At 36.7% G+C, this 26,514-nt stretch overlaps 1 protein-coding gene and 1 pseudogene across 1 annotated transcript; both read left to right on the top strand.

The window, feature by feature from the left end:
* The first annotated feature begins 7,957 nt into the window (after nucleotides 1-7,957).
* On the top strand, nucleotides 7,958-10,379 carry LOC107721589 (motor neuron and pancreas homeobox protein 1-like). Its single transcript, XM_016529683.1, has 3 exons — nucleotides 7,958-8,381; nucleotides 9,189-9,349; nucleotides 9,973-10,379. The coding sequence occupies exons 1-3, from the start codon at nucleotides 7,958-7,960 to the stop codon at nucleotides 10,327-10,329; spliced, it is 942 nt and encodes a 313-aa protein (XP_016385169.1). The 3' UTR covers nucleotides 10,330-10,379.
* Nucleotides 10,380-12,703: 2,324 nt separating this feature from the next.
* LOC107721559 (coiled-coil domain-containing protein 108-like) overlaps nucleotides 12,704-26,514 on the top strand; it is a 19,011-nt pseudogene continuing 5,200 nt past the window's right edge.

Below are 26,514 nucleotides of genomic sequence, written 5' to 3'. Positions count from 1 at the left end.
CTCCCTCTCCCTCGTGTCTCTCTGGGGTCAGTCAGTGAGACGATAATTGAGAGATTCCCAAACAGTAATCTCTTATCTGCCTGATTGACCTCAAGTCCTATTCAGTAGAAAGCAACCAAGTGACATCTGTTGACTCTGCTTGAAAAGGACATCGCAGGCTGCATTTGTTTAAGTGGCTGTACACCCTTTGTGATGGCAGTGTCCCCTGCATCTATAGAAATGATGAGCAGTTAAACACTCCAGTTTGTTTTCAGAGGTGGCATTAGCTTGTCTTGATGCTAAGTGGGCAATTCACAGGGAAACTAATCAAGTCACACTTTATACAAAGAAATCTTCACATTTATCAGGCACATATGAAAAAAACACCAAGATAAACTAGTTGTTCATAACTATTGAGCATTTAAATTTGAACAAAAAAGGTGGTGAAAACCTGTTGTTTTTACAGTTTAATTGCAATATATGCACCAAAATAGCTTGTACGTTTGATTCAGATTCTGCATAGATGTATTTTTGAATCTTATTAGGGCTGATATAAGTGTGAATAACAAATTGAAAATGGTTGGTATAGTGTGCTTTAGCATAATGGTCGCATTTTAGAATGCGTGCGCCTACAAATGTGAGAGACACCTGATGTATGACCTTCCCAGTTTTGACTCCAAACGTGTTGCAACCGTACCTCAATAAATCATCCATCTTAATCAAAGTAGAACCCTCCTCCATCACTAAAGCAGAGCAGCGAGTCCAACTCCACTACACAATGCGGCATAATGGAACTATTTATTTCCATAATGCCGCATTGTCACTGTGATGTTGAGCCCTCGGGACGATGACGGAGAGGTGAGGAAGTGCTCGAACAGAAAGGTGCTAGAACAGAAGGGGGGGGGGGGTTCTAATTAGCGAATGAAATTTCATGTTGGGCTCCATAGGAGATAAATTAGCTTTTGACAGCTCCTCCCTTTCAGCTTGTCAGAACCTCTGACAGAACGGCCAGTTAACGGATTGCTAATTCCTCTTTTAGGCCCCACCGCTTCGGACTGCTGTACACAACCAAGACCATTTCCTAAATGGGCTGCTGCTATATGTAGCGGTGGCAACATGCAACTTTACATAGATGTGGTTATACCAACCCCATCTCATGCAGAAAATGTAACTATTTTAGGAGGTGCCAATTTTGTATGAATCTGTACAATTTGAGTTGTACAAAAACACAGAGTAAGCTTAATGAAGGTCCACCTCTAAACTTAACCAGCATTGGGAGTAACCATCATGGATGTCCATACATTCACTTTTTCTAAATTTCTAAATTGCCTAAAATGTCTGGGATTCAGTCTACAGTCCTCAAAATTTATATGTGCACGTATTTGCATTGCTTTGACCGTTCTCTGTAGATTCTAATTTCTTGCGCTCCATGATTGGTTGATTATGTACAATGCTTGCGTGCTATTGGTCAAACTACTTTTCATTCATTACCTTCAGCAAGTATGAAAACAATAGGAAAGCTTAATTCCGGTACAGGTCAGCTTATTATCCGCAAAGTCATTTTGAGTGTAGTGATGACTATTGATGATTAAACTTATTAGGAAACTTAAAATTTACAGTCCACGTTGAAAAAAATAGGAACTAAAAAATCTAATTTAAACCTGAAAATAAACGTAAGGTTTTAGGAGGTTTATTTTTTAAATAATTTACACTTTTTTCAAAAAAAATAAAAAAAGAAAGAAATGTAATTACTGAAAACGAATAAATATTTAAAATTCTGCACTATTTTATATCACTAATCATAAACTTGTAACACTGATTACGTGAACTCATATAATGTATGTTAATTATACATGTACATAATTATATTAATTTTCAACTTTAACCTTTATATATATATATATATATATATATATATATTTAAACTTCCCATTAAATTTGCAATGGGAAAAAATATTACATTTGAAAAATGCTGCATTTTCACTAGTGTTTCCAACACCCAAGGTCAGTAATGGGCAAGATACTAAATTATTCACAAGCCAGATTTGTTTCTGGATGAGAATATGCTTTCTTGGACCCTTTTTGTGCCCCCTGACTTGATCCCCCATTGATCATCACCCATTTAAATACACCTAGCAGCCGATGCAGTCACTCTGCAAATTGGCATAGATTTGCAAAGCAAATATTACATTTTAACGACAACTTTCCAGACAAACACAGAGATTTAATGTGCACATGTCATTATCTAAGAGAATATTTTAATGAATTCCTGATGGAAATCAGATGCTGTAATTTATGAATGACATGTTTATGATATAAAAGCACAGACATAATTAGTATATAAAGGAATCGCAGGCTATACGTAGATGGTATTTGTTTCAGGGTTATTTTATAATAACTGTTGAAATTGGTTGGTATAGTGTGCTGTTGGTGTGTAGATTTTTTTACAAAATTTTTTTATTGGAATTAAAAGGTATCAGTTTTTGTAGTGTTGCTTTCTACTATTCGGTCTAAAGATATGCAAATCTCATCGTAGTCTTTTTAAGCAAACAGTACTTTGCATGTGAGCCAAGGTATCGGTCCACAATTCAGAAAGGTGAGGTGGGTGGTTTTGAATTATAGCTGTGCGGTCTGAGGACTGTCTGATTAAAAAACATATAGTCTATTGGTGGGTGGGGCTGCTTATCCTACAGCAGGATTAGGTGCAACCATTTGGACAAGCAGGGCTAATTGAACTGTCATATTTAATTTGCTCACCTCTGACAGCCGCACACACATACAGCCTTGGATGAATCTGTGAGCTGACTAGGATGGTCCTTGAAGATAAACACAGAGGCTGATTAGATGTAGTAGTTATCCATCATGCCTGTCCATATCGCCAGACTGACCAAACACACACATAGCTGTACACAAAGGGCACAGCAATTCAGCCCTGCCTTCTGTGCATGTTGTTTGATTTTTGCTTTGCTAATTAAATTCCACCCTGACAAAATAAAAATACGGCTATACTTTGGAAGTTATTACATTGTGGTTCAGAAATCTGGAATGATATCCCATAAATTATTGTGGCTCAGGAGCAATAAGGGCCCTAAAGGAATGTTCTGATTAAACCTTTTTAATATTTGCCTAGGGCACGTCACCTTATATCTCTGTAAGGAATAAGATGAACATTCATTCGTTCATTCATTCCTTTCCATTTCTTTCTTTTTTTTTTTTTTACAAAATGTATAATCTCATTGCCATTTTTCTTTCTTTCTTGACATATTTTAATGAAAGGTATAATCTCATAATTGATGTTGCGCTTTATTTTTTTAATTTGGTATTGCCAAAATTTATTTGATATTGGTATTTGGTATTTGGTATTTACAATTGGTATTGCACTTTTTTAATGAAATGTTATAATCTCATAATTGGTATTTGTACGTTATTTATTTATCTATTTATATACTTTTATGAAATGTATAATTTCATAATTAGAATTGCACTTTATTTACTTATTTATTTATTTTATTAAAAACATAATCTCATTGTTGATGTTGCATTTATTTATTCGTTCATTCATTCATTTTTGTAAAATATATAATCTCATAACTGGTATTGTACTTTATTTAGTTAGTTATTTTGTAATTAAATACCTAATCTCATAATTAGTATAGCATTTGTTGGTTTGTTTAATTATTTATTTAATTAAATATATTATCTTACAGTTGGTATTGCACTTTATTTATTTAGTTATTTTTTATGAAATGCATAATCAGATAATTGATAATGCATTTAATTATTCATTTAGTTGTTTTTTATTAAATGTACAATCTTATAATTGGTATTTCACTTGAGTTTTTTTTATTAAATGCATAATCTCATCATTAATATTCATTTATTTATTCATTCTTTCATTTTTATATATTTTTGTGTCTTTCTGTGTGCATATGTCCCAGCAGGAGAACCACCCACGATGCACCACCAGCTCCTGATGTTGCCACCATTTTTTCCGGAGCAGCAGATGTTTGTAGCAACTCCGCCGGACTAATTATCCATTCATCCTCTTTGTGTAGTACATGCACGTGTTTGCGTTCAACTTTCTGTTATGCTTTAACTCCACAACGGTAGGATTTAGCAGTAATTATCCAGAAACACACCCCTGTTGCCTCTGCCATTGTCTTGATGTCTGGGCAACATAGCCGTCATTAATCAAATGATTCAATGCAGGCCTGAACTGGTTAACCTGCACCACCCAGCCCTGGTTACTGAGGAAGTTTTCAATTCCCTCTGGTCAATCACAAGGACACAAGAGTGCAACAGTGGGCTGGTTATGAATGGAAATGAAAATAAGATGCAACTATTCAGTGGATTCCAGCAGTGCAAAGTTAAGTTTTGGTAGGTCTGGACAAAGAGTTAAATTTGCTGAAGGCTGGAATTGGAAATTAGACAGCACGCAGGTTATTTCCTTAGCTTTCATACTGAAACCTACACAAGCACAACACATTGCTATTTTTTACATCTGACCTAGAGCAAGAGGTCAGACAGTTACGAAAGGGGCAGCCCATGTCACCATGTTGCATTTGTGTATGAATAGCTGTTCGTTCAATAGCTCTTTTACAGTCTCTTGAATACAAGTGTTGGCTCCCTTCTGGACAGTCAGAATGCAGTGCATGCACTTTTGGCAGGCTTGTTAGGCATCTGTGGTCTCCTTTTTTAGAAAGAGGACATTTATTTGTAGATTTACTTTGTCTTGCAAAAATGTTACAATTTCACTTCTCTTATTTTACTGAATTAGGAATCTTACACTGAAATTGAGTTCTCTGTAATACATCTGTAATATAATATAACATTTCAGAGTATTAAAATCAAATCATTTTTATCACACATTTTGTAACAAAAAATAAATAAATAAACAATTTGCATAGTCATTCAGTCATCAGATTTGTAAAGGCACATTTAGCAGCACTAACCACTTTAGGTCGTTTGTGCCAAGTCTGAACGACATTGCACACATTCAGATGTGATTCTGGCCCATTCTTCCAGTCAGTTTTCAAATAGTATCTAAGTTTCAGAAATCTGCTCATATGAGTTTTCACATGGTTCTTTTGAGTAATGTCTTCTTTTGTCTCACTCTTTTATATAGGCCAGTTCTTTGCACAAAGAGTTGAAAATTTTGAGGGGCCACTATTTAAGCACTTAATTCACTACATTAATTTAGTTATTAATATTATTTTTGTAACATGTTTTGTAACAAATTGTTTTAAATTGAATAAAAACTGTTCGAAATTGATCTTTTTCTTTTCAATGCAGTTTCATTTTCATAGCTGTCCTTCTCAACCTGACAAAATGGTCCTTATTTTATTGCTTGCAGAAGTTAAAACGAGTGCGGTCCTTTTAAATTTTTAACATAATGTTGCATTAAAGCAATTATTTTTATTCCTTATTTTATTAATTGTCACAAATGGTCACACAATTGTATCATATTTAGACTTTATAATAATATTAGATTTGATAAATAAGAAGATTGAGTGCTTCAAAAAAAAATATATTTAAATTGATTGGAGAGAGGAAACAAATGAGGAGACTGATTATGCCATTCTCAATTTTAGGAAAAAGAAAATCACAATAATTTTCCCATTTCCCCCATTAATTTGGAGAATTTTATTACAGTTATTGGAAACTTTTTTTTTTTTAAAGTAACGTTTCTAAAATACAATATTTTAGTATGAAGTACACACAAAAAAATGAAATCATGTTAAAATTCTCATATGATTAATTTCTATTACTTTGTAAGACAGGATGATGACATGAAAAGTAAGCCACTATTGCGTTTATTAAAAGAGGATCCACACAACTGCAACGTTTTTTCATCAAAAGCTGTTGGAGGCTAATATATGAATTTGTATCACTTGGTCGCTCCTAGTATTGGTCATTTTCAAAAAAAGAAAGCGGATTACTTCTAAATATTTGCATTATGCGCCCGGTTTTTTCCAGAAATTAAAGAAAAGAAAGGCAAATCTGTTTATTATCTGTTCCGCTGCACAGACCCTAGCACTGTTAATGATTGACAGGTAGAAGCCTAATAATTGACCTTTATCTTCCTAATGAACTGAGATTAATTATAACCTCAAGGTCTTGTCTGGGAACATACTAACAGTGCTGGGTGCATTACCTGACTTCCCATGAGAAAAACTATTCACAGAAAAAGGACCGCAAATCACCATTTAAAACAGCGATTCTTAGGTGTGAATGCCATGACTTTGAGCTATTGGATAATATTGGCGTGTTTCTCGCTTTTGCATCTTTACTCGATCTTTGACACAGTAATGATTTTAGTTTTTTTTTTTTTTTCGCATTTGTACTGCGCTCTTTTCAGTGTTGGCACGCTAACGTTTCATGCTAAATAAACCGTTTCGACAGCATGGCCTACTGGAAAAACGAGCAACAAATAGCCGGCAGATAATGACAGAGCATTGCAACTGCAGCATGTTGCGTTTGCGTTTATCCTGCTTGTTGATTCATTTGTTCATTAGGAGGGCCTATATGTTTGCACCTGATAAGAAATAGGCGTGAGTGGGTGCTCGTGCAAACACGCCGCATTACTAGTGTGAGAAAAGCCAGGCGGCATCGCACCTGCGAGCGCGGAGTGGAAAAGGTCAGCCTGTCCGTCATTGTCCCTTTCTTTGTCAAGGTTAGCGCGAGTTAGCAGTGTATTTGAACCCAATGATCTATTCAGGAGAAACCTGTCAACTAATTTCAAGAAGAGTGAAATTGTTTTTTTATTTAATGTTTCTACCATTAAAATATGTCATGAAATCCTCTTCAATGCTCTTAAGAAGCTAGTGAAATGAAATGAATTACAATGAATGTTAATTCTGAATAGTTACACGATTGATATTCAGAACCTTTTTTTTAGTTTACAAGATATTTGTACATGCCATTTGATTTGACATTCATCTGTTTAGGCCTATATTTTGCAATTAAACATTTTCGGTTACCATTCTATTCGATTTTATTCCCTATTATGTTTATTAAGATATATTTGACAAAATATTTATCATCGTAGGTCATTTTAATTAATAACATGACTCTGTTATGAACGATATTCAATTAACTTGAACCAAACATAGGCTATATAAAAAGTTTACAATCTTTTAAATAAAGTTAAATAGATGGGAACAAAAATATTGCCATAACAACATGGTGCAAAGCCCCTCAGTGAAATAAGAAAAATGAATAATAAACATATAGGTCACCAGTCGAAATTATATCGACAACGTAAACGAATTTGTAAAGTATTTTTGAGAGATTTTAAAGACGTCTAAATGTGCCCAGTTTTTTAATGTAAAATAGGTCTACGTTTTCTTTTGTTGTTGTTATTTCGTATCTCGTTTAGCCTATAGTAGCCTATAACAAATTGTCTATCGCTCATTGTTATTGTTGTTTTAATTGCTGTTTTATCGTTTTATCAATTACATTTTGCAGACTTTTCGGTGGATACAAATTCTTTTTAGAAGATCAGTTGTGTTAACAAAAAAATGTTTGTGTGGCCAATTGACCGATAAGTCTTAAGATATGTGAAATGTATGGCTTGACGTTAAAATAAATGCGTGTGTAATGAATTAATTAGAATGCATTGGAAGTTTCTCAACTCTAAGGGCATCGAAATGAACCAATCAGAGAGTGTTTAGGAGGAGCGAGCTGGAGCGCGAGACAGTCAAAAACTGATGTCTGCACGCGCTCCAGGCATAACGTTGCGTCACGGGTATAGAGATGAAAACACGCAGTTGTAGAGTAACAAAATCCACAACTCGCTCAAAGAATTAGACAATATTACAGACGGTCAGGCAAATAGTTTGGCCTAAGTAAAAGTTAATTACAATTTTAGGCTAGTGTAAGAGGGGAAAAAAAGAAACAAAAAACGCTTAAACTTATACTATTTTATAATAGGCCTATATTTAGCTCGTAACATACTTGAGACTTAAAGTTTTTCTCAATGGATAAGTCGAGGAACTTTCGAATAGATGCGCTGTTGTCAGAGAGCTCTCAGCGGATAGTTCGCGAGGATTCCCCGGGACTGTGCAACGACGGCGCTGACAACGAGCCCGCGACCTGCAAACGGACAGAGAACTCTCCTCCTCGCGCTTTTCACCTTCAGACAGGGGTCATACCCAAACCGGGCATGCTGAACATTTCTCACCCAGGATTAACGTCACTTTGCCAAGGGCCTATGCCAGGAATGTATCCCTCACCTATGTACTCCATCACGGCACTTGGAGCGCAGCATCCCACCTTCGCGTATTCAGGTTTCGCGCAGCCGTACCCGGAGCACCTGAAAGCAGCAGCCGTGGCCGGTTCGTTCCCGTTAGAACACTGGCTCCGGGCTGGACTCATAATGCCTCGCCTCGCAGACTACAGCGGTATGTGTCCCTTCTGCAGAATTATGCATATGCTTTATAATATTTGTTCATTTTTATAGGTATATTAGTGCTTACTTTTTAAGAACGCCTTTGAATTAAAAAAGTCTAAATGATAATAATGCGTGTAATCTTGACGCAGAGATCTGGAAAATAGGCCTACATTTTATTTACTTATTTTTACCCCAAGCGTATTTCCATGAAGCTGCAGCAATGATTATTATCATTTACAGTATTCATAAAGTTACAAATATATTTACATGTATAAAACTTTATGTATCCTAAAATGTTGGGAAAATTATGAAAAGAAATATAACATCACATAAATATGTACAATATAAACGCATCTTTCTGCAAAATCACTATAAAGTGAACTCACATGCCATAAATATTATCTAGCATAATTGAATCAGTATTTACTGCTAACGGAACTATAATGTAAGCTTTTTTATTTTCAGTCTTTTCATAGCATCATAAATGACAACTCCATTAAAACTGCCTGCTTCATCCAGAGGAAAACTATAAAGAAACACTTAAAACGGTCTGAGCTTCATCAATAAAGTTATCTGGTAGCATTTATTGAATTTCATTAAGTTAATGGTGCTCTCTGGTGTTTTATTGTCCTTCTAAAGCAATATCTCCCAGTCATCAACAATAAACTGAAGTAAAGCTGTTATCATTATCTATTAGGGGGGAGGAACAAGAGGTGACTATGTTCTTGTTTGCTGCGTCTGCTTGGTGTCTTCACCGTATGTCTTTGTTTTTTGGCACAAGTCTTATACCTCCTTTATCAACTAACTCTCTTCTCAGGGGCACCTCAGTCTGGTTTAATTGGAAAGTGCCGGAGACCACGCACAGCTTTCACCAGTCAGCAACTGCTAGAGCTGGAAAATCAGTTCAAACTCAACAAGTACCTATCACGACCCAAACGCTATGAAGTGGCCACTTCTCTCATGCTGACTGAGACACAGGTGAGGAGAAAGCAACACATGACAATTCATAATTTTTGCAGCAATGCCAAAGAAGATCCAGTCCAATACAGTTTTTCACCATATATAGTAGGGGAATTTACCGTTAACCATTTAACAGGTTTTTACTGTAGCATTTTTACAGTCTTTTACCGTTACATTCACGGTCATTTTTTACAGTGTTTTGGTTCCCCAAAGGACCTTTCAGTCAACAGTTCCTAAAAGAACTATTTTACTCAGTGTGAAGAACATTCTGAAGAACCTACTATAAAGAACCTTTAGTGCAAATTAAAAGGTTCAATGAATGTTAAAGGTTCATCATGGAACAATAGAGGCCAATAAAGAACCTTTATTTTTAAGAGTATTGGATGTTTTGGCAAATTGGTGACTGAATTTGTACAATCTTATTCATACGATCTGCTTACGTCCCATGGACGGTTAGGTTTGGGGTGCACCTTCATCCATTAGAAAGAAGGTATGAGGGAGAAAGACATACTGAGAACTGTGGGACAGCAAAATAATTTTCATCATCAATTCAATAATAAGTTCATGAATATTTCCAAATGCTAATACCAATGGATCAACCTTTATGTGATTGATTGTGATGATTGTTATGTATTTGCCAGGTGAAGATTTGGTTCCAGAATCGACGGATGAAGTGGAAACGCAGCCGTAAAGCTAAAGAGCAGGCTGCGCAGATGGAAACAGATGGCTGTAAGTCAGGCAAGAGAGAAAACAAGCCCAAAGACCTCAGTCGCTACAGTGCACATGATGACGATGAGGATCTGGACGGAGAGGAGGAAGATGAAGAAGAAGAAGAAGAGGAAGAGTTCAGAAAATCGATTAACGCAGGTGTGGGTCTACCTCACCCATCGGACTTCCTGCAGCACAGCTCCGCACTGAGCTACAGCTCTCATGGCTCTTACTCTGATGACGACCTGGAAGAGATCGGAGGAGACCGAAAGATCAGACTCGGGTTATGAAGAACTAATAGCAGCTGCAGTCTGCATGTCCATGAACTGGACAGGTTTAAAATCCAACACCTCAAGACTGAAAGCTGTTGATGTCAAAACTATCGCTTAGACCAGATGAGTTCATTGTCCATGACGTTTATATAGTCAAAAAAGTCTTAAATAAATCTTCCGGTTTATTTGCACTTAATATTTTTTCTTGAAGGCTGCTTGTAAACTGCAAATGTACACTATTTCAAACTAATGTTTTTCTTATGTGATCAAAATCTTTACTATATATGTTAACATGAACATTTTGGTTGAAAAAAGCTGTTGAACCAAATGAGGAAGCCTTTGCACTGAACGTCACAGGCTGTCACTTGTGCTAATTGGTCTCTTGAGCACATCATGTTTAATAGTATGTAGTCGAGAGTGGATGCTGGGGAACAGAAGATTGTCCAGAGGTCATCAGTGTCAGCTTTCTTCCAGTAACCAGTGACCGGAACACTGAGGAACTGGTCAATCCTCTGCAAATATTGAACATGGGCAAACTGTGAACGGTGCATTAGTTAGTCCATTATTATGTAATGTTGATGTTGGTGTTGGTGTCTTTAATGTTATTTAACTGTTATAGATTATATCTAATTTATTCAACTGATATCAGGACTCAGTTTGAAGGATGTGTGCCCTTCAAAGATTGCTGGTAAAATATGTACTTGGAGACAAAAAGGAAATAAACAAAATCGAAGATGAGTTTCAGCCATTCTCTCACTTGAACCCTATTGAAATGCTGTTTTTATGTGTTCAGCTCATGAGTGAAAGGATTAAAACTGTAAATGAATATCACCCCCATCCTACATAATCATCGGCCCACTCTCCTCTCCATTTTAACCTCTAGCTGACACAGATGGTGATTAAAGCGCAGATGAATCTACAGTGCATTATAAACAACGCAGGCCCTGATATTTATGGCCACAGCCTCTCAAATATGAATTACTCAGGGGGGTTTACTGATAGGCAAATAATTAAGTTAATGAAGGAAAAGCAAAATAATCTACTCCTTATGCTGATGTCACCGGGCCATTTAATTCGAAAAGATGAATTACCTCAGTGACCAAAAGAGCATTTTTACAGGGGTGTGGTGTAAGGCCAGCAATTAAATATTAAAGCAGAGAAGGTGCAGTGTTCTCAGCCAAGCTAGAATAGGGCATATTTATATGTTAATTAAATGCATTGCAGTGGCAGGAATAAACACCCTGCCAAAGTAAAGCAAACTCGAGCACCGAAGAAGGGAAACTTTGCACTTTTATAACGCATTTGGAAAATTACACCTGCGTCTCGAGTGCTAAAGGTATTGAGAAAAAAAAATTATCGTGTGTAAAATGTCCCTCGCCTGTTTCCGTCGGAGTTGTCATGGAGCTCGAATACACAACCAGTGTTGCCAATTTAGCAATTTTGTTGCTAGATTTAGCAACTTTTCAGACTACCCTAGCAACGTTTTTTTTTCAAAAAGCACCTAGCAACAAATTTAGCTATTTTTAAAAAGTATTTGGCAACTTTTTGCAACTTTTGTATAGTGACTCAAATGATATAAAAGGCACATATTTTCAACTAAATTACACAAAAAGAGGAAACCATTGAACAGCTAGCCAGCCAAGCAGCACATCAACCAGGAGAGAGCTGGAAAAAGATGCCTAACAGTACAAAAATCAAATGTGCATTAAGTTGCTAGTTCCAATTGGTCAATAATAAATGCACATTTATGATACAGCATGTTATTAGCTTGTATATATAATTGTTGTTCAGTTAGGTACACTGTAAGAAAAAATATGTGGAAAAACTGAAAAGGTACTAGTCATTTTCTGCCAGGATGTTATCCATTAAGTTGTAACCCTGTAACCTTAAAACACAAAATGCAATGTGGAATTCAAAACACAGGTAAAACACCTGTAAAAAATAAATACCTATTGTCCCTTCATATAAACATTACACTGTGTCCTATTTTTACAGACTTTTGTGTAGCACACTAACTAACTACCAGTACACTGCTTAAAACTATAATGGTTAAGAATGTGCATTTCTACTAGTTAATAAGAAAATACATCAAATGTTTAACTGTTCAATAATTCAATGTTGTAAAAAATCCGATCATAAAGATGTGCTACTTATGTTACTTTTACAAATTAAAATATTTTATGTTTATAATATTTTTATGAACAAATAACATTTAAAAATATATTTTTCGCTGAGATTTGAGTAATCGCGCGTATTCTACGTAAAAACGCTGTTTTGTGTCATGGTTATGTAATGACGTCATCACGCAATGACGTCACAACGTCATTTAGCAACTTTTAGCAACAAATCGATCTGCCTTTAGCAACTTCCCCTGAAAATTAGTTGGCAACACTGTACACAACAGTGAGGAAAACTTTCAGCATGGCGAAACAAATAAACTGTCACGTTTCCAATCCGTTTTCTTGTTTGTTTGTGATATATATCTGCATGAGATAAAGATACAGTGGTAAGTTATCATTTTCAGTAAGATACATCACGTAAAAATAACGCAAATTTTGCTCGTTTTGGTAGAAGGTGTAAGCGCCTACTTGTAATACTTGATATAATGCTTAGCAAACGGATTTATGATTTATTTTAACAGAATTACAGCTTCTATGCAATTATCAACGCTGTCAACCTTTTAAAAGAAAATATGTCAGTAATTTTAGACATAAAACAGAAAATACCTTTGCATACTCTCCAGAAAACCCACTGTGCCACTTTATCAATAACATTTCATTTAATGATCCTCTGAGGCAATCACCTTTGCTGTCAGATTTCCTTAAGGCAAATCACTTAAGCTAATAGAGAGGTAAAGAAATGAGTGGCAGGGTCATAAATTTACACCAGCCTCAGTTAACCTCAGACAGACATATAACAGATCCTGCTTATGCAATAAATGGAGAGAAGAGCAAATAAATGTAAATGCACCACTTTAGCATACAGCTGTTTAAAGTAATACAGATATTGCCTGATGCAGTATGGTCTTTATATGTTCGTATTATTGGTCAGATTAAATTTAGGTTAATATCTGATATCGGCCCAGATCATTTATGCACTACATCCACATCTGTTTTTATATAATATGATATAAAAGCTATATGAAATATTTGAAGCCCACAAATGCAGCACTATTTGAACTCCTGTGGTTTGGGTGTTAGTTTTTTAGGTGCAATGTTGACGGATCATCCGGTGAATCCTCTGAGCTCGGGCATTTCCTTTGGAGTCACACACAACCCACATAGAAAGGTAAGGCGTTTTTTTAAAAGGTGGAAATAGTTAGTTTTTATTATGTGGGTAAATATGGGAGACATGGGATCGTTGTCATTCTTTTATTTCAGCAAATATTTCCCTGGGTGGGTTTTTGTAAGTAAATTGATGTCCAAAATAAATAAATAAAATAACTTTTTTTAAATTTTTAAAAAAAGATATCACATTTATATAGGCTAAAGACTAAATGGATTAAGTTGACTATGGGACCTGCATTTTCAGCAATATTTAGACAATGAAACAATTATAATAAAACTCAACATATATAACTTATATAAACCTATAGAACCCCAGTAATTTGATCCGATAAAAATTACACTTAGAACTTGTAGTTGTGGAGTATAATAATTGTGCCAACCTCCGTGTTTGATAGCTAGCCCCAATTTCTTATTCATTCTATGCTCTGTAATTATTTGTTGTTCATTATTCTTGCCTACTTAATCATGTTTCATTATTCTGCTATTTGCAGCTAGTTTCTAATAGTATTTATATTGTAATCGTTTTTATAAAAAAAAAAGAAAAAGATTTTGCTTTGGCTTTTTACCATCAGTCTGCTAAAATGCTTTGCTGAAATACACTGCCATCTGCTGGTGAAAAAAACCAATAGACTATATGACTTGATTACCTTTATTTTCAGAGGGTCTCACGCCTCAGGTCAGGGAGTCCTCTGAAAAGAACTCAAAACTGCTTCCTTGGTGTAGAAACCTGGGCTGAATTGGTCTGGGAGGTCTGGGATGGCTGGGAGCCAGGACGAGAGTATACCAAATCACTGTTCCTTAAAAGCATACATGGAAAACTCCAAAAACTCACCTTCAGGTCAGTCCACTTAAAACAAGAACTCATTAAGACCAAAAGTTACTTTTTCCATAATTCAAAGCAAAGTTTGTGGCTGGTAAGATTTTTTTAAATGGCTTTTAAGTCTTAAGTTTGGTTGTGCTGCTTAATATTTTTGAGGAAACTGAGATACATATTTTTTATTTATTTTTTAACTTTTTTATTTTATTTTATTTTATTAATTAATTAATTTTTTTGACGAATAGAAAGTAAAAAAAACAGCATTTATTTGAGATATAAATCTTTAGTAACATCACAAATGTCTTTACTGTCACTTTTAATAAATGTAATGCTTTGCTGAATAAAAGTGTTCTTTTTTTTATCTTTCTGACCCAAAACTTTCGAACCATAGTGTTTAAATTGTTGTATTTTGTCCATTTCAGACCTCCTGCTTCCAAGTTCTTCAGCGCACCATTTCCTCAGACCATCCTTCTGAGCCCAGGAACGTCTTACTCACTCACAGTTACTTTTCAGCCTCTTGAGAAAGTAAAGTTTAAATTATCTGTGTTTCTTATTTAATATATCATCTTAAGCTTGTTATATCATTGAAGCATTCATTAATCCTATGATTATGATGAATTTTATAATCAACATTTACAGCAAGTAATGAGAGATATTATTTGCGTGACTAGATTTGCATGTATTCTTCTTTCTTGCCTTGCTCTTTCCAGTGTGAGTATGCAGACACTATAGAGTTTCAGGGTAAGGAAGGCACATTCCAGGTGTCTCTGCGAGCTATGACTCCTCATTATGCCCTGGAGATACCAGACACAGTGATGCTGCCACCTTGTGCTGCCCAGCACAGCTCCCAAACCAGCTTCCTCTTTCGTAATTCCAGGTAAAGCATGACTAAAGATCATCTAAGCTATGGAGAAAGTGCAAAGAAAGTGCTGAATTTTGAAACCTGTGAATGCACTTTTTGTGTCCCCAGTAAGCTGCAAACAGGATTCAGGTGGTTTGTGGACCCTCCGTTCCAGCTGTCCTCTGAAACTGGACAGTTAAAGCCTGGAGAAGAATGCAGGGTTACAGTAGAGTTTAAACCCCAGCAGGCTCTAGTGTATCAGGCCGAGGCCAGCTGTGCTTTTGGAGATGATGGGGAGAGCAGCTGTGCTGTGCTTCTGCGTGGGCTGTGTGAGAACACTAAGCTTTTCAAAGAATTTCAGAAAGCACATTTAGGATATATACTAATCGTTTCTACCATTTTAAAGTAATAAAATCATTCATTTTCTACATAGAGAAATAAATGTTTCCACCTTATTTTTTAATGCGTAAGTAAGCTGTTTTCTGTGAATGTGCGAGACTTCCGCTTCATTAGCCACGGTAGGGCAAATGACAAGAAGAATAACAAAATGCAATAAACTATAAAATTGTTTGTGCTACAACCCAGTATGTTTATAATTAAGACAACACATTAAAATAATATGGTAAAAAACACAAGTTTGCAATATCAAGCAAGCTGTTTTGTACAGCTAAAAATAGCTGGAAGTGGATGACAGCAGAAGCCAGACACATTAAATTGACAAAAAAGGCCGCACCCGCTCTTACGGCAAAAATAAGGTGGATAAATCTTAAAAGACAGACATACTGTTAGCTCAGAAGTTTTTATTAAAAATAGTAAAAAATATATATTTAAAAACAGCATATAGTATAAAAACATATATTTTATACAACATATACTGTTTTATATGTTGTATAAAAACAAGTATAAATTTATGCACATACAAATATGTGTTTGTGTCTGTGTTTGTATGCATATTTGTATATGCATAAATTTAAAATAGGTTGGTTTTTATACAACATATAAAAAACTATATGTTGTATAAAATGTTTTAAACTATTTTTTATTTTAAGTTATTTTTACCAATTAATATAAATATTTTATATTTTACCATCCTTCTTTATTCAGTTATGTAATTTTAAGTGTTTCATGGGAGTTCATTGCCTCTTAAAAGTTCCACAATCTCTACATTTTGTTGGCCAAGAAATATTTATTGAAGTTTTTTTTTTTTTATTAAAATGTAAACCAAAACTTTTTTTAATCCCAGGCCACTAAAAAGTGAATTTTTGTGTGACTAAAAAGTGACTAAAAAGTATTTTAACATCAAAAGAATGACTCGCATCACATTTAAATTCCTTTCCACAGCCAAGTACCCCCACCTCCAGATCCGCTCCATGGGGCAGGAGGAAGGCTGTAAGGTGCTGGAGTTTGGCAGTGTGGCAGTAGGAGACTCTGTTGAAAGACAGTTTGAGATCTACAACCTCTCCATTGTATGTTTCCCTCCACCCTACTTTTTTGCTCATTGAATTTTTCAGACGTTACTTAGATATTTCTCAATCATAGTCACTCTCTTTCTCTCTTAGGTTAGCACAACATTCAGTCTATCTTGGTTGAGACGTCCCGCTCTCATGGAGTCTGTGTTCTGCTGTGAGGTGCATGAGGGGAAGATCGCTCCAAATTCAGTGTTGAAAGTCCCTGTCTGCTTCTCCCCACTCACAGTGGACAGCATTAGTGTGGACTACCTCTCTCTTACCTGTCCTGGAGCTGTAAGACCTGCTCAAAGTGTCAGGAACCTGCATAGGTACAATATACAGTATAACCCTACAGTAAGAGCTTTCCAGACATCTTCTCGTAAACATATCAGACCGTCTGACAGTCTTCTTCTGTCTACTATAGGTCCAATAGTGTCTCTAAGTACCTCTGTATTGGACTTTGGCTGTGTTGAGGAAGGCACAGAAGTCACACACAACGTACAGATCATCAACTCCTCTGCAGTATTGGCTCATTACCAGTTTGATGTGATCACTGGCAGCCATAGTGTGTTCAGCATTGATAAGGCTTGTGGCTCTCTGCCAGGCAGCAGCAAACTCACTCTGCGTGTGAAGTTCCGCCCACATCAACCTATAGCTTATCACAAGACAGTGATCTGTTTGCTGCTGCACAGGGTAGTCTGTCTATCTGTCTGTTTTTAATTTCTGTCTGTCTGTTTGTTGGCTTCTTGGTTGAATATCTGCTCTTTCTTATCTTGTTTTCATTCAAAAGCGGTTCTGCTTTTCTCTTTAAAGGAGCCACTGTTTCTGGATTTGATTGGCACCTGTCACTCAGAGCAGTTGAAGCCAGCCGTTTTAAACCCCAGACACCTGAGTGTCTACAGAATGAATCTGCTACGAGGGCTCACCTGTTATCCTCCTGACATACTGAGTGCCTTGCTGGATGAACACAAATTAAAACTTGATGATAGCGGAGCATTGCTAATCCAGGAGGTGTGTGTTTGTCCATCTGCACTGTGATGTAACATACAAATGTTCTGACATCTAAGAGTTAAGTTAAACATCCTAACCTCATATTCTTATATCTAATTCACAAAAAATCAGGTACACCACAGCTAACAACAACAAAAAAGGAAAACTGGAAAACAAGCATGCATGTGACATCACATAACACTGCATCTAACTTTCTTTAGATTCCAGCAGAGGGCACTGACAAATCCACACTTCTCTTCAACCCGCGCAGTCCTCTGGAGGAGTATTTCCATGTTAATTCAGCACCTGAAGTGGAAACAGAACTTGACAACACCTCAAACCCCTCCAGATTCCCCAGCCCCCATGTTACAGTTCAGCCGTCTGAGCTCCTTTTTTATGACGGCCCAGCATCTAAGTCAGTCTCCATCACCAACCACAGCAAAGGCAAGATCTGTCTGATGTGGACTCATGGAGCTGAATCCCCTTTCTCCATCTCTCCTCTCTCCTGTGAGCTGGGCCCATTAAAGAGCACAACCTTCAGAGTGACATACAATCCCAACCAGCAGAATATCTTCCATGCAGCACAGCTTGAGTGTTTCACTTTTTACAAGGTAATGTGAGACTAAAGGCTGGAATATACTACATAACCTGTTTGATATCCTCTGTCTGTGTAGCAAAAAAAGACTGTGCCCATCATAATCTATGCAATGTTCTGTGAAATCTGTCAAATCAAATCTGCAGATTGGCTCTGCCTTTCGACAATTAGTGTTGACTCGTCCAGATTGTAAATCGGGGCAGAAGTCATGTAGTGTATTTCAGCCTTAAAGTAAATTGATTTGGTGATCTCCAGCAATTGTATTTAATATGTAAATGGGATGTAAAGAGAACAGGAGTTCTGAATTTATTTTTTGTCATCCCCAGGTTCTGAGGGATCATAGAAATGTGGAGGATTGAACTTTGTGTCCACCCTGGTGCCTTACAGTCAGGGTGAGCGGTCACTCATTTCAACCTGGAAAAGAGCACTTCATCCCCAACTTCTCTCTTCAACACCCTAAAGTAGTGAGTCTGATAATGCTTACATCTTTCAACATAATATGTAGAGAGACCATAACCATAATTGGAAAAATGCTGAATGTAAATACACTTAAAAGGTTTTAACACCATCCATCTACCTCCAGGTATTCCGTGCACTGAAGCAGGTATCATACCGCAGTATTCTCCTGCAGAATACAGGGAACCTACCCATGATCTTCAGATTAGATCCAGAGGAATGTCCACCTGTATGCGTGCTGCCACCCAGTGGTCTGGTTCCAGCAGGCAGCCACCAGATCCTTACCTTCAGATGCACTCCATCACCGGATCACCCTGCCAGTATCCCTTTGACATTACATCTGAATGCCAGCCCCAAACACACACAGGTTAACACAATGTCTTACATGGCAGTAAGATAGTACAATATAGTGATTTGCCACACTGAGTGATTGAAGCCACTTCCAAAAAGCCAAAAATCTATATTGATACCTCTAGAGACACAAAATCATGCAGAAAAGGATCATTAATAAGGTCATGCACTCATTTTTGACATAGTCTGTGATCTTAATAAAAAATATGATTTTTTCTTACTGCCAGTTTCTCTAATAATTTTATTATACTGCTACTTCTTCAATAGTAATTTACATTAATACAAGACACAAGTATGACATTTCAACATAATTTATGAATAATGTCAGTATTACTGAATTAGGAGTTGGACACAGACACATTAGTCTTTTAAATATAATAATTAATAAATCAATATTAAAATAAAGTGATGTAGCAAGAACAAACATGATCTAACAATGAACAAAAGAGTATTTATTATTTAACATTACCCAAGAATAACCCCAAAAGACCCCAATGTTGTGCTGAAGAACTTTGATATGACATGAGGATGAGTAAATGATGACAGTTTTCAGTTTTTGGGTGAACAATCACTTTAACTCTTACATATCCTAACACAGACTGCCAGCGATACAATCAGTTGTGCCATTAGCCTATTTATAAAATTAACCTGTACTTTTGATACTTTTGATACTGATACTAGTTTTAATATCAGTTGCTTTTATTTATGTATTTTTGTAATGAGTTAGTTTACCTGTACTTGTATCAATTTCCATTAAGTTATCTTTACTTTTACTAAAGTGTGACACTGCATGCCTAAAAATCATTAAACTCATCATTAACTCATTAAAAAGTAAACTAGGAATTTCTGAAACTGAAAGCTGTGGTTTTGATGGGCCATTTTAGCCTACAAATGAATCTTTTGTAGGTACTGAATGTGGTCGCTGTAGCAGAGAAGCTTTTCATGAGCGTGGAGGGGGATGGAAGTCCGTTCTTTCAGCCCACAGCCGTAGGCTCGTGCTCGAGAACCCTGCAGGTGAAGAACATGAGCAGAGTGCCGGTGGAGTTCAAGTGGAGGCTGTGTAGATCTGACCAAAGGGTTCTGACTGTACTGCCGGACACAGACATGCTCCAGCCCAATGAATCAAAGGTAAGGCTGCAGTGTGATTGTGGTATTTTGGGGCATAGTAGTTTCAGTCTTATTAATGAAAGTTTTTGTTTGCTTTCAGGTACAGAAATGGTCCTTTGCCCCTATAGAGGAGATGATGTACAACATGAAGCCCAGTCTCATATTCTGGCCTTTCCAAACGCCACAATGCAAGAAATCCAGGCTTACCATTAAGGCTGTCGGATTGGCATGCACAGGTTCTCTCCAGGTGTGTTACCTGAATGAAATTAAGAACATCTAATCATCTGTACAATGGAGTGCATATTATCAATGACACAGATTTGCTTACACTTGGTTAGTGACCTTGCGTTGGGATGGGTTGATTGTGTACACTTTCCTATAATTTTTATATAAAAAGATTGTCATAACTTGTAATTTTTTTTAGCAGGCAGAGCATCTTGTTATAGATCTTGGTGAGGTGCTGGTGGGAAGCTGTAAGTCATTTGATGTCCCTCTACCGAACGACAGCCCCTGTGCTGTCAGCTACTCTCTGATCACACAGCAGAGCGTCACTGTTACAGGCCTCCCAGAAGATATGACTCAAGATCCTTTGGGTTGGAGACACTTACATTGTCAACTCACTAGAAATATTTTTACTGCCATTGCTAGGACTCTGTGTCTCACTTTAAATGCCTCTCTGTCTATATTCAGCCATATACAAATTATTTACACTACCATTCAAATTGATACTTTATTTAGTAAGGATGCATTACATTGATCAAAAGTGACACCAAGGACTTTCAGAATGTTACAAAAAAATCTATTTCAAATAAATGCTGCTCTTTTGAACTTTCTGTTCTAGTTCTATTCTGTTCATCTATTAAGCAACACAACTGTTTTCAGCATTAATAATAATAAGTAACTGTATTTTACTGCATTTTTGATAAAAAAAAATCTTTCAAAAACATGAAAAAATCTTACCCGACCCCAAAATTTTGAACGGTAGTGTAGTTGTTTTATGTTGTACTTATGATTGCTGTCAAGTCAGTCTTTATTATTTATTTATTTATTTAAATTAAGCCTTACTTTTTCAGTTCTGGAGATGGAGAATGTAAGTGGAACCATACCTGCAGACTTCAGGCTACCGATCCGCTGCACAGTGAAACCGGCTCGCAGGGCCCATTACTGCTGGACCATCAGTTACCACATCCTCAATGCTTCTGGTTGCGTACTAAGAAATTAGTGCTGTTTATGCTTTAAACTGCGATTCTAGTAATTCTATTAGATAATAAATACTGCCTGCTGCAACCTTCCACCATCATTAGCCACCACTAACCAGAATAAAACAACCTGCACCAGCATGGAAACTCATGCTGGTATTTTCAATTGGTTTAATAAGACATTAATCACGTTAGGGTTTAAAATATGCCATTTTGCATGTTTGAAAGAATTGCTATGGGTAAATTTCATATAAATACATATAAAACTCCTTTCTGGCGGCCAGGCTCTGTGGGAGGAGAGCCGCAATCTGTATGCCATGTACAGGCCGAGGGAGTGTATCCCATCCTGGAGGTGATGGATGCTCGTAGCTGTGGCAGTGTGGAAGGACTGAGTAAACTGCAGCTCTGGCACGTCTTCGATCTGGATGCATTCAACGCTTATCTACACAGAGAACCCAGCCCATCTGAGCTCACCTTCAGGGTGCCCACTAGACACAGGCAATACTTTAAACAAACAGCTTTTTTTTGTTTTGCTTCAATTAAAAGTCATAAATTCAGAGATTTCTTTCTACCCAGCTTTCTTCTGATATCCATTAAAACCTTCTGCAGCCTTCGACGTTGCCCTTCCGTCTTCACCTCAGCCATGTTGGATTTTAGCTTCAGTGCTGCTCCCCTGGGCTCAGACCCCTCCAGTATTCTGCTTTTGTTTAAGAACCCAGGAAGTATTCCTGTAGAGTGGTGAGCATCCATAACTTGATGCCTGTAGTTTACAGTAGTAAATAAAGTAACGCCTGCAATTTGAAGAAATTATCAAAATGGTCTCCCTCAGGTCATTCTTGCTCCCAGAGGACCAACAGATTGAGCTGGAGTACTGGGCTGAGACTGGAGATTTCAGTCCATCTGAGCTCCACCCGATGAAGATTCAGGACCACCGGCTCTTCTCTATCTCCCCACACTCCGGTAAACTCCTGCCTGGCCAACAGAGGACAGTGCGATTCACATACAGGTCAGTAATGAGTACAATAGCGCTTTTACACTGAAGTGTTGCTTAGTGAGGCACAGAAAACTATAAGGCATATGCTTCTCTCCCAGACATGACTTTGTGGGGACAGATCGTCTTCCTGTCTTGTTGAAACTTTCACACGGAAGAGAGATACTGTGAGGCAAATGATTCTTTTCATTGCAACACATGCATAATTTTAACAGATAATTTACACTGACAAATCTTGATTGTTTTTTCATTTTTCCAGCTGAATTTTATTGGAGTAACTGTGGAAATGGATAGATGCTACATTCACCTCTCCTCCAACCGGCACATCTTTTCCCCGGTGGCAATTGGAGTGTTCAGTCCCCCGAAACAGGTTTGTAGGCCTATAAGTTACATCAAGCGAGGTTTTCCCTGAAAGCTGTTTTTATAAGCTATTTAGTTTATATGATAGACTTTTTATTTTTATTATAAACTCTTATATATTATATTATATTATATTATATTATATTATATAGGGCCCTTCGACTGACAAAACGTCAACTAAAATATATATAATTATTATTATTTTTTTTATTTTTTTATTGTTGATGTTGTGGTGTATTTTGCAAGGCTCAATTGTTTATGTCCACAAATGGTATAGTTACAGTACCTACCAGCAGTGGCTAACAGGGTCATGCTAACCAACCAAGGGTGACCTAAAATTATTTAAAATAAGACAAAATGAGTATTAAAATAAGCTAAAACATCTACAAATCAGGCAATTTTCAGTAAAAAATTATTTAAAAAATACTTATCCTTAATCCAGTAAATCATTGACAACTGGAAAAGTCATGCAGATTAACTGATTAGAAAGAATGGGATCCCTGAAGAACATTCGGAACTTGAAACTTCTGGAAATCTGGAATTTAATGTACAGAAACTTGAAGTGTTCATAGATTATTATTTTGCACAGTAGGGGCCTTGGAGTTATAAAGGTTGAGAACCTTAGAGGATTAAATGACTTTTATTAATTGTTTAATTATTGGCAGATCCTTACAGTCATCTGCGAGATATCATGTGTTTATTTTTAATAGTCACAGATGTGCTAAATGCTTAATCTGCACAGGTGTATGAGCGGTATAATGCAGGCGCTCTCCCGCTTAGATATCACATCGACACCACTCCACTGGAGGAACTGATGGAGGAGAACTGCAGTCATCCAGTCTTACAGTGTCTGAACCCTGGAGGAGAAGTGGAACCGGGCCACACCGCCCTGGTGGAGTGGATCTTCTCCCCACTGGAGGCTAAAACATACAGTGTTAGTTACTCCACAATAACTTCCTCTTAAAATAAACGCACTGTTAATGCCCCTGCTGCCAAAAACATTTCACATAGTAAGACTTGTTTTTGTCTCAAAAGACATTACGGTCTACTTTAATATGCAAACCATTTAGTGATTTGTACTGAGATTGCCACACAATTCCAGGTGGACGTACCTATTCATGTGGTGGAGGGGGACAGCATGTTCGTAACCTTTGAGGGCCAAGGCTTTGATGAAAGAGAGTCAGAACCCATTCAAATACAGGATGGTTGTATTACTGTGCCTTGCACTCAAAGAATCCCAGTACCTGGACAAGTAAGAAAGTGCTTGATGATATAAGCCATATATAAGAAATGTTCCACATAAAAAGGAAGCCAAAATTTTCTCTCTTTCTTTGTGAATAGGTGGTGTTCCTGTCAGAAGAGAGAGTGTGTTTTGGTGATATCCCAGTGGGCTCTCGTAGTACACGCATCCTTTTTTTGACCAACGTCTCACACACAGACCAAGTGTTGTATAAATGGAACGGAACAAGCACAGAATGCCAGCAGGTACATAAATTTAAAGTAATAGTTTGTGCAAAAATGAAAAATCTGCTATGTAGCGCAAAAGTCATATGGGCCACTTTTGTGGTGCTTTCATAATGTTTTTTAAAGCTTGACAGAAGTGAAATATCACTATGGAACAATACATTGTCATTATGTGCAAAAGAACTGCATGATTCTTCATAAATGTTTTTTTTTTGTGCCACAGAAATCATTTCAGCATAAGGGTTTGGAACAAACTGATACAATGTGTAATTGATCAGATAACATGGCCAGTCTACTCAGTATATTGACTATTGTCTGCATGTGTTCATTTGTTTGTCATGTTGACCACAGACTGTAAAGATCTGTCCTGAGAGTGGTCGTCTAGCACCAGAGGAGAGTGTCCTTTGCATCCTGACAATACAGGCCTCCGACAGCCCTACTTTCTACCAGCAAGACCTCATCTGTGAGGTGACAAATACAAAGATACACCAGTGAACACATGCACAGAGACACATACAGTATGCATATATTTGATAAGGTACACTACCGTTTAAATGTCAGTAATCTTTATGTTTCTGAAGGAAATCTCATATGCTCACTATGGCTGCATTTATTTGATCAAAATAGTTATTAAATCATATATCAAAAAACAATAAGCCTAAAATAGAGCCTAAAATGAGCCTAAAATAGCTTTTTTTCTATTTGAATATTTTTTAATATGTAATTTATTCATGTGATGCAAAGCTGAATTTTCAGCACCATTACTCCAGTCTTCAGTGTCACATGATCCATCAGAAATCATTCTAATATGCTGATTTGTTGTTGATTTAAGAAACATTTCTTATTATCAATGCTGAAAACTGTTCAGAAGTGAAATGTCACTGGAACCATAAACTGTCATTATGTGCAAAAGAACGGCATGATTTTTCAGACTTTTTTTATTTTGTGTGCCACAGAAAAATTTCAGCATAAGGGTTTGGAACAAACTGATACAATGTGTAATTGATCAGATAACATGGCCAGTCTACTCAGTATATTGGCTATTGTCTGCATGTGTTAATTTGTTTGTCATGTTGACCACAGACTGTAAAGATCTGTCCTGAGAGTGGTCGTCTAGCACCAGAGGAGAGTGTCCTTTGCATCCTGACAATACAGGCCTCCGACAGCCCTACTTTCTACCAGCAAGACCTCATCTGTGAGGTGACAAATACAAAGATACACCAGTGAACACATGCACAGAGACACATACAGTATGCATATATTTGATAAGGTACACTACCGTTTAAATGTCAGTAATCTTTATGTTTCTGAAGGAAATCTCATATGCTCACTATGGCTGCATTTATTTGATCAAAATAGTTATTAAATCATATATCAAAAAACAATAAGCCTAAAATAGAGCCTAAAATGAGCCTAAAATAGCTTTTTTTCTATTTGAATATTTTTTAATATGTAATTTATTCATGTGATGCAAAGCTGAATTTTCAGCACCATTACTCCAGTCTTCAGTGTCACATGATCCTTCAGAAATCATTCTAATATGCTGATTTGTTGTTGATTTAAGAAACATTTCTTATTATCAATGTTGAAAACTGTTGTGCCGCTCAATATTTCTGTGGAAACAATGGTACATTTTTTCAAAATTCTTTGGCTAGAAAGTTCAAAAGAACAGCATTTATTTGAAATGGAAAACTTTTTTAACATGATAAATTACTTTACTGTCATTTTTGATCAATGTGTCCTTGCTGAATAAAAGTATTAATTTCTTACTGACCCCAAACTTTTGAACGGTACTGTACATACTAAGTTATATAACACAATCATGACTGTACTTTCAATGTTGAGTCAAGGCCACCTGTATGAACTTGAGGGGAACTCATATATCCACATATATTATTCTGGGGCCACTGTATATAAACACACCTAAATGGTTGTCGCTCTCTTTGTCAGATAACTCTTGTGAAGTTGCATGCACAGTATCACAAAGACCTTCGAGAGTGGGAGGAGGAGACAGAGAGAGAGAAATATGAGTTTACTATCACTAAGAAAGACCTGATACAGACAAACCAACTGGATAAATGCACTCAGGTTATGGATAAATGCACACATTTAAAGGGGTCATATGACGTTGCTAAAACGAACATTATTTGGTGTATTTGGTGTAAAGCAATGTGCTTATGCGGTTTAAGGTTAAAAAAACACATTATTTTCCACATAATGTACATTATTGTTTCTCCTCTATGCCCCGCCTTTCTGAAATGCGTCGATTTTTACAAAGCTCATCGGTCTGAAAAGCG

This window comes from Sinocyclocheilus rhinocerous, unplaced genomic scaffold, assembly GCF_001515625.1.
Source record: "Sinocyclocheilus rhinocerous isolate Xijiao unplaced genomic scaffold, SAMN03320098_v1.1 scaffold30, whole genome shotgun sequence".
Classification (NCBI taxonomy): domain Eukaryota; kingdom Metazoa; phylum Chordata; class Actinopteri; order Cypriniformes; family Cyprinidae; genus Sinocyclocheilus; species Sinocyclocheilus rhinocerous.
Note: the sequence above shows the minus strand (reverse complement) of the source record. Positions and strands in the feature narration are given on the sequence as shown.